Source organism: Natator depressus, chromosome 2 (genome assembly GCF_965152275.1).
Source record: "Natator depressus isolate rNatDep1 chromosome 2, rNatDep2.hap1, whole genome shotgun sequence".
Classification (NCBI taxonomy): domain Eukaryota; kingdom Metazoa; phylum Chordata; order Testudines; family Cheloniidae; genus Natator; species Natator depressus.
In genome coordinates, this window is record NC_134235.1 from 183098291 (window position 1) to 183107840 (window position 9550).

General features: G+C 41.3%; 1 protein-coding gene across 1 annotated transcript; it reads left to right on the forward strand.

Annotated features, from left to right (window-relative positions):
* Positions 1-1916: 1916 nt before the first annotated feature.
* On the forward strand, positions 1917-9297 carry CCK (cholecystokinin). The gene is made up of 3 exons (XM_074943265.1): positions 1917-2036; positions 3680-3937; positions 8519-9297. Exons 2-3 carry the CDS (start codon positions 3682-3684, stop codon positions 8653-8655), a joined length of 393 nt encoding a protein of 130 aa, XP_074799366.1. The 5' UTR covers positions 1917-2036; positions 3680-3681; the 3' UTR covers positions 8656-9297.
* Positions 9298-9550: the final 253 nt, after the last annotated feature.

A 9550-nucleotide genomic window follows, 5' to 3' on the forward strand; every position in this document is an offset into this window, starting at 1 on the left:
CGGGTCTGAGCTCCGGAGCGGGGGGGAGGGGGAGATTTTTCGTTCCTTCACTCGGGCGGCCTGGAGCTCAGAGCTCCGTCGATCCGGCCGCTCGCGGGGAAAGCCGCTCTGGGGTTTCGGAGCCGCCGCTCTCCGGTCCCGCCCCACCCGGTGCCACGCGGCTGAGCCGTGGGCGACCGCGGCCGAGCAGCGGGCCGGGCCGAGGCACCCAGAATGTGACCTGTCAATCAACGTGTCAGTCATACTTGCGGGGCAAAGGGCCGCCGCGCGCCTGGTGCTCACCGCTCGCCCCCGCGGTTCGCCAGCGGGGCCCGGGCTCCGGCTCGGATCTTGCTCTGATTCCCCCTCCCCCCCGCCCCCCGAGAGGAAACATCTGCCTTGGGCGTTTCAGCGGCTTGCACGGGACGCTAGCGAGGGGCAGCCGGTTCTGTGGCGCATGCGGGAGGCTGATGCTAAATGCTGGGGAGCCAGAGGGGTGCGGGGGGAGCGGGCAGGTGATAAGGGATAGGAAGAAGGCGGGGGGGTGCACTGCTGGGAGCGTGACCCCGCCCCAGCGGCACGCAGATCTGCTCCCCGAAGGCAGGCGGTCGGACGGGACAGGAACCGTGCTGGCTGCACGGGGAAGGCGGGGTGGGGAGAGGGGGTGCAGTGCCAGGTGGGTAGGAAAGCGCCGGGCAAGTCTAGATTTCCATCCCCGCGCCTCCTCCCGGGCTCCGCCGCCTGTTTGCTGGCCGCTCCAGCTCCGCTCGCTCGCGCTGGGCAGGGGGCGCGCAAACACAGCTTCACACTAGCGACAGAGCCGTAACAACACCCCTCTGCTCTCAACATAAAGCGTTTGGCACATCAGTGGCCTCTGGAGACCCCCCCCCCTCCCCATGCCACCGGCGTAGCAGAGCCCCAGGAGCCCTCGGGCTCCGCGCGTGTGAATATTGCAGTTAGAGCGGACCGATCCTACGCCGCTTGTTGTCACCTCCATTCCTTCCTTCGAGCAGGACGGTGCCCTTGGGGTGAGAAACCCCTGATCCTGTCCAAGAACCCCTCCCCCTTTCCCCCCCATTGCACTGGAAAATGAACATGCGAGGAGCAGGATGGAGAAGGCCACACACAATCTGTTAAAACCATTGTTTTAGGGATGCAGAGGAGAGAGAAATTATCCCGCACTCCCCCAACTTCCAGCGGGTTTGGAGTGGTCTGGACTATTCTGTACGGTTCCGATCCAGCATCGCTTCCTTATTCTACATCCTAGAAACGCACGATTTGTAGAATCCAGACATAAATAAATAAAATCAGCCATCGCTAATTAGTGCCCAGAGCTCGGCCAGTCAGCGTTTGCGTTTCGCTGCTCTTCGTGCCCAGGGTTTGCGACCAGGAACCGTTATTTGAAGTTTTTTAAGCACTGGGTGGGGGGGGGGGTTGAAAACCACATTTAAAGGAGCCTTATCAGCCAAACAGCCTCTGAACACTTCTTAGGTGTGTTATATCTGGGCTAATTTTAGATAGATGCAAAACAGTCTCTCTCTGGGTTTGTCTCTCTCTTTGGAGGAGGGAAGAAAGTACTCATGTTTCAGAGTTAGAACGTTATTTCACTGCAAGCGGAAATACAGACACTGCACCCTGATTAAGGTGCTTTCTTTCTGGGCTTTGAAAGGGGAGAGTGGTGAAAAGACGTGAGTGTCCCCACCCAAAGCAAAGTCACTTGCTTAATTAAAACTACAATAGTAGTGAACGAAAACGCTACTGGCACCGATCACGATCAAAGCAGCTCTGGCGAGGAAAGGGTTAAGAACGCAGAGCTTCTTTGTTAGCAGATTTTTGTCCCCCTTCCCCATCACAGATAAATTAATTTCTTACGAAGTGATAGCATCCAGTTGAGCACGTGATGATCCTTCATCTGCGTCAGACCTTTGTAAACAGATGACACTACAAGCAGCACTGGGCTAGACTATTTAAGGAGCAGCATTTCAGACTGTTAGAACTTATCTAACCTGAACACTAGTCTCTCTGATTTGAACTAGGAAAAAGTATCTTACTTAAAGGTAGGAGATGATGGGTCAATAACTTTTTAGCCATAGTTTGGGTGAATCTTTGCGTGTAGAAAAATGATGTGACTATTTATTTGTCTACTTATTTTTTAAAATGTGAATTTTCAGGGTATTCTTCTCATGAATATTCTCACAGGCACCTTCACTAATGAAATTTAGATCTTTAATATTCAGGACATAATGTTCAGCTCTTTAATATGTCTTGGCAGGGAATAATACATATTTCTATTGTTCTTTTTACCAACATCATTATGTCATTAAACAAACTATTTTATATCCTTGAAAAAGACCCTGGAAAGCAAAATTATGTTTTAGTTTTGTAACTGAGCATCTAGCTCTCTAGGGTTGCACAGCATTTGTGATGGGAAGTGAAAATTAATTAGGTAAAGAGACATAAAATCATGAAAATGAACTGATATATGTATTTAAATATTGAACTTTATGTTCTGAGTCACTCTCATTAGATGAAGTAGCCAGGTGAGAACACCCATCTCTACCTGAAAAGAATATAGAGGATAGGCATTTTATAAGTAGCAAGGATGTACTTGATGCTTCAGTGATAAGGTATTAATTATGTTGGGGCTGTAGAATCCTGAAAAGTTACCACTTTGAAACTTTTCTTTCATCTCATAACAATTGTGTTGGAAACCTGTTTGCCTCACGTTAAAACATTATTAACTCTAATGTATGTGATGGGTAAATTTGTTTTAACAGTTCATATTTAAGACAAGTTTTTTCATATATATATTTTGTTCAATAACTTGTAAGTTTTAGGGGCTCTTAGCCATGAAATATTTCATATACACATATAAAATAGCATTCTAGCATTAAGAAGTATCCAGTTCAATATTTCCTCTTGAACAATGGACTGTTTACAAACTGAAGACTTATTTACATTTCTAGAAGAACTCTATTTCAGTTTATATAATGATTTAATGCAAATCTGTGTATTATAGTTTAAGATATGTAAAGTAAGTCCTATGTTTGGATTTTATAGAAGCAAGAAAATATCCATAACACTTAAATTCTCTGTTTTACATGAAGACACACATGGTTCCAAATCATTCTAATTCTTAAACAGCTTTGAAAAGTCACCTGAGACCCAAGTTTATACCACAGTTTTTCAATTGTTGGAGTAAGATTTTCTTTTCTTTTCCCTTGGTGATCTTTCCCCCTCCCCCCCAAGATATGGTAGAACAGCTGGAACAATTAAGCACAAACAAAATACATGGTGCTAAAATAAACATTCTTTACCAGCTTTTCAAAACTGAATATTTGTATCACTTGGATATTTTAACAAGATGGTGAAATACTGAAATGTTTTGTCCTGAGATAGAGGAGGAAATATAACGTAGAGAAGGCAGTTCTTCAGCAAAGAGCTTTGCAATGGATTGATTATATCTCTACTTGTACCACTATACAGCCCTATCAGTCTACTGCCTCTTAAATCAAGAAACATTTTACCTACCTGTCAGATATTCTCTTGCCAATCTTCTCCCATTTAACACAGTTCCTTTGTTTCCAGTACACTCTAAAATCTAGTTTGTTCAGAAGTTTTTTAAATGGGAGGAAAGGGGATAGTGTTAAATACAGTGAAGTTCACCATTCTAACAACCTCATATTTCTTTTCCCTCCAGCTATGTACAGTGGTATCTGCATCTACATGTTCCTTGCTATGCTGTCAACAAGCTCTTTTGGACAGCAGGCTACAGGCTCACACAATGAGAATCCTGTGGCCACTGAGCTTGAGCAGAGCTTGACAGAACATCACCGACATGTTCGTGTCCCTTCATCAGCTGGCCAGCTGAAACCTATCCAGCGGGTGGATGGAAATGTTGACCAAAAAGCCAACATTGGAGCTTTGTTGGCCAAATATCTCCAGCAAGCCAGAAAAGGTAATAGCCAACTTATCATGCCATGTGTCTGTGTCAAAAGAATTCCTTTCGAGATTCAGTATTTTTATAGATTCGTAGATTTTAAGGACAGAAGGGACTACTATGATCATCTACATTTGTAAAGGAAATATTAATAAGGAACTGAGCATTTGCTTTCATTCATGTACAGTAAGAATCTATCTTACGTTTCTAGTTTCATGATTGCTTAGAATAGAATAGAATAGAATAGAATAGTACAACTGCAAACCTCTGTGGTGTTGCAGCTAGGTTTGTTGCATACAGTATCAACGGAGTAGTGCAATTTAAGGGCTTGATTCTTCAATCTCTTACATTAGTTGCACTTACCCACCTGAGTAGGTAATGAGACAACCTACATGAGTAAGGATTTGTAGGCCAGAGGCCCACAAAACATGCATTTGCACAAAATAAAGTGCTTTACAGTATATACCTTATAGTATATACTGACTCTCACACACACACCCCACACATAGAATGACTTTCAAAAAGGAATGCTTTCCTCCTGAAAAGCTAGATATTTGTTCTTCCAAAAGAGATACTGGATTTAAAACATTTCCAAATAGTTGTCCATTCAAACTTCCTGGTAAGGGGTTCATTCACCCTTTTTTTTTTTTTTTTAATGCTCTGTTCAGAAAAACTGCTCAGTTTTGTATCGGAATACACCAGACTATTGCTCACATATTCTCAGGGGGCAGGCTACTTGCAGAGCATTTCTAGTGAGCAAGATGGCTGCCAAATGCAGCAGAAAGTACTACACATGGTTTCAGAGGTCTTTTCATCTGCGACAGTCTCCCTATATTCTACACCCTGCATTGCAGGAAAGGAGGACATCTTGAAAGTGAAGGGGGTGGGTGTCAGAGCCAACGGGAGATTCTTTGCCTACTATTACACAGCTGTTTTGATGTCAGGCAATTACTTCACGCCCAGACCAGAATTATCTCCCCTCATGCACTTAGGATGAAATTCACTTCACCCAAGCAGTGGCCTCCCCCTTTCATTCCCCTTCACATTGGCCTATGCAGGGCTGACAGAGACCTCTTCTTTGTCACACATTCGGAGGCCACTTCACTTGTGACCTGTCCCTCCACACAGCCTCATCATGGAGCTTATATTGAGCTGGCCTCCACACTAGGTTGAATTTCTTCCTTACTCCCGATAGGGCGCTGGAGTAAGAGATGCCATGTGTGTTACATACAGCATATATATTGTCTGCGTTTTCACACACACATTCATACTTACATATATAAAATGGTCAAGTAATAATAAAGTTATAAGCAACTGGAAAACATATCACTTCTGAGCATGCGCTGAAGGCATCTGAACAGCGCCTAATAATGCCAAATCTAATCATGTCCATTCTGGAGTCCAGTTTAACAGTAAAAGTAATATAAGGAGGAGAAGATCTGATGTTCATTTAGAAAGATCAGTGCTATAATTAAGTTATTTGTGGGACTAAGCATTATTATTACAGGAGATCTGTGAAACAGAATCTTAATTATATCTCTCGAGTTTTATATTTCCATCCTTCATTTCCTGAAAATCTGCTGTTTGGAAGTTTATCTATTTATTCTGTTTCAGTATTGTTTCATAGTTTGTGCATTCTCCAAAATACCTGACTGGCATTTCAACTATCTCAATCAACTATCGTGAAAGAACACTTTGGCTTTATCTTAAATGTTACCTGACAGAAGATATCCTGTATCTTATTGATTTAGCTCAGATTCCTTAATCCCCACCACACACACACACACACACACACCTAAAAAAGCCCACCTATTTTTAGAAGTATGTTCGTAGTCTTTAAAGCCACTGTAGGCATATGATACAATACATTCTTGTGACCTGGTAGAGGTCAAGCTTGATTCTAGCCCATTGCAGACAGATGGTTGGACTTGGACATGTTAATGAACTTGTAACAGGAGAGGATAAAGAATTCAGAGTGAAAGGACAAAAACATGTAATCTTTGTATGGCTGGATCTGATGAAAAGCACATTATGGCCTCTCATTTACTTCCCCTTCAAGCCCATTATCTACCAATTATATTATCATCCTTTAACAGAAGACCCTTATGGCTTGTGTGTTCTAGGAGGGGTTGCTCAGTGTTGTAATTTCATCAAGATAATATTGCTATTAAATTTAAAAAATGGCTGATATGAAGCTTCCATCTGATATATGATGAGAAATCTCAAGACCTCCCCTCAATTCGTTTTAGTCACTTTGGGGATGTTCAGTCTATACCTACTGGCAAGAAGACACTACACATATTGGGACTTTTGCTGTGCTAATAATGATTAGGGGTGACGTTTGTGGTTATGGTTTGTGGAGAGGCATTGCCAGTTATAACTGTGGGGGAAAATAAGTTTTATTATCTCATGAGGTTAGGTTTGGGTTCTACCATCTTTCAAAAATGGCTGTAATTTGAAGCTGAAATGTTTGAAGGCCAGTGGCTCTGTAGAGAGTCTATAGGCCGCCTTCAGAGATTTGCAGGTAATTAAGATGACTTCTATTTTGATGTTAAGAAATTCAGTTTACTGTGCATGACCCACTAGCTCTTTGAATTAAGTTATCCTAAAAGTGTTCGATCATGTATCTGGCAGCTGGGTAAAGGAGACACATTGTGGCCATCAAGTCAGAGACACATGAATTAAAAATGCTTTGTCAGGGCAGATCACAATGGCTCTAAAAGAGCCAATAGGGCCCAGTGGGCAATCGAGTTTCAAACTCAGAAGTCTTTTAAGTAGAAACCATTGCTCAGATAGGAACTATCTGTTCCAAAGGTATCAGACTATACTGCCAAGAAACCACATTCTTGTCACCCCTTAATTACATACTTTGAATTATGTATGTGAATCTCAGCTTCTGAGCATTTAACAGATATCCTTAATTTGTTAATCAGACTTTTTAGTAGTTAAATTTTTGCCATTTTGGTTTAAGTAAATGTCTAAAGGCTGGAGGAGGGGGATCAATTCAGTTTATATGTACTCTCCTCTGCAATCATCGATAAAGTGATTACGTTCCTAACCATATGTTCATTATTTTATTCTGAGTCATTTCCATCTGTAAAGAAAACTCCATCCACATAAAAGTACTGTGGCAGCAGGTGTTCCTTTAAAATATACATTCTTATATAGTAAGAATATTCTGTAGATTTGAGGACTTTTTTAATTTTGTAAATTTAAAGACTGACAGATCTGGGTCAAAACTAAATATTAACAATATACTGTATAGTGTTTGTTCCTGTTCCCATTAAAGTTAATGGGACCTTTGTCATTGACTTCAGTCATAGAAGGTTTAAGCTTATTTTTATAATTACAGTATTACTGCACACGAAGTTAAAATGTATCCCTTGAAGTGCAAATTTTCACATTCTTTGGATAGAAGCAGAGTCAATTAACATTTTAAAATTCTTTCAGCTCTAATTATGTAACATGTTAAGACAGATAAAGACCTTTCTTTTCATCTCTGGGGCTTGATTTACCACAGAAAATGTTGGCCTTACAGCCTATTAATGCTTTAAAGATAGATGGACAAAAAACCAAAAGCAATAGCAGAGATCAGCACTCTAATACTATTGCAGAAGGAAGCACAGAAGAATCTTAGCTTGATAGCAGAAGTTATCCAAAAGTAATAGTATTCAGAGTTTCAGCAGTTGTATCTGTAAGTTCTAGCCAGACCATTCTCACATACAAACATGCCCAACTTCTCTGGAAAACCCACATGTCTGAACTCCATCCCACTCCTAACAAAGAATATGTAAGAATATGTATTCTCGTACTCTGCACCATCTGTGGCTCTTCAGGCAACATAGAGGACTGTCATGGAGTCCTCATCCCAGGCATGATCCTCCTCTCAAGTAGATTTAGCTCATCACAGAGCATTCCACACACTGCCTGACAAATCCCACTATATTTTCCACTGTATGCATCCGATGAAGTGAGCTGTAGCTCACAAAAGCTTATGCTCTAATGAATTTGTTAGTCTCTAAGGTGCCACAAGTACTCCTTTTCTTTTTACGGATATAGACTAACACAGCTGCTACTCTGAAACCAGACGGAGACACCATAGAGAACACTGAGCAAATGGGCTGAAGCAACCAGGTCCCTCCTTATCCCTCTAAGTGGCCATGCAATGAGGAAGAAAGAGGAGAAATATGCCCACATTTCCTCCCAGCAGCCAGGAATGGGGATGAGGAGAGGGAGGAAATGACGTGCCAAATGGAGTCACAGAAGAGACCCTCTAAACAGTTAATCCAAGGCTACAGGTTCCACAAAATGGGAGAACCCCCATGCACTGAGAGAAACATGCAGATTATTAATCAGACTTCTCCACAAATCATAATGCACACAATTACAAATGCCTGTAGCAAATCTCCAATGGGTATGCTTTTTATTTTGAATCCAAACAAGTAATTCTGAGGACATTCCCCCCATGTTTACATTATTTTCCAAAAAAGCGCTGTAAACATCGTAGGAACATTAATAGGTGACAGATACAAAAATGAGTTTAGGGGAAGCTAAAAACTGAATTCACTTATTCTTTTCCCCTCATGTCTCATCTGCTAGGTCCTACTGGAAGGATCTCAATTATGGGAAACAGGGTACAGAACATTGACCCATCACACAGGATAAATGACAGAGATTACATGGGCTGGATGGATTTTGGACGTCGCAGTGCTGAAGAATACGAGGACTCCTCTTAAAGAACATCAAACTATCTCAAAAAGAAGAATCCTACTCCCTTTTCTGTACAGAAGGAAAAAATTAATTTGTTGTCCTCTACGAATCAGTGTTTAAAAAAAATATATTATGTCCTTGATGTAAATTTGTCTGTAAAACTATACAATGCAATATATACATATGCAGAATTTTCCAAAAAAAATGTTCTCTTTCTCCTATGGTTTCTTCTCATACACTGTTGATATATTAAAATTATTTCATTTATTCCCTTCTTGTCCTGTCACAGCAAGTTGCTGGGTGTCTTACAATAAACTCAAGCAGGAAAATGCCTTCATTCTACTAGGTAAATATATTACATGTGTTAAGCAAGCATACAGGTGAAAAACCACTTTTAAAATAAACCTTGCAGCATTCTCTTTGGTTGTGGACTCTAGAGGTAACCTGTCCAAGTGTCTATCTAGTAGCACAGTTTTGCCACAAAAGGTCAAGTATCTTCATGGTTACCCCATTTGTAAAGGATTCAGTTATACAACAAAGTCACATGTTTTCAGTGAATGGTCAACAGTGCTAAGTCTTTAGGAAAAACCTTACATCTTCTTGTCTCAGTTATTTTCTGTTGTGAATTAAATGTGAAAATTCTGCTAACAGCTATGAATCATGGAATAAATAGAACATCCCTTGCCTTGTGGTGAGTTACACATTTGTTTTGGGTTTGTGAGGTAACCCTGTAGCTACAGCTCTTTCGAGGGAGGTGGAAGGGAAGTGCCATGTAGTCTATATCATAATAGTTGTAATTATTACACAGTGTATATCACACTGTTTTCTCCTATGAGAGTACTTACATAAAAGTAGGATGAGTCTTTAAATCATAAGTTAGAAAAATACTTCTATTGACTTAAAACAGGAATAAAGTGCACC

What these genes read in the sequence shown, in the direction of transcription:
- CCK (XM_074943265.1), top strand. Translation starts at nt 3,682, where the DNA reads ATGTACAGTGGTATCTGCATCTACATGTTCCTTGCTATGCTGTCAACA. An exon ending in TCTCCAGCAAGCCAGAAAAG is followed by an intron (nt 3,938 to 8,518) that starts GTAATAGCCAAC and finishes CTCATCTGCTAG; the next exon opens with GTCCTACTGGAAGGATCTCA.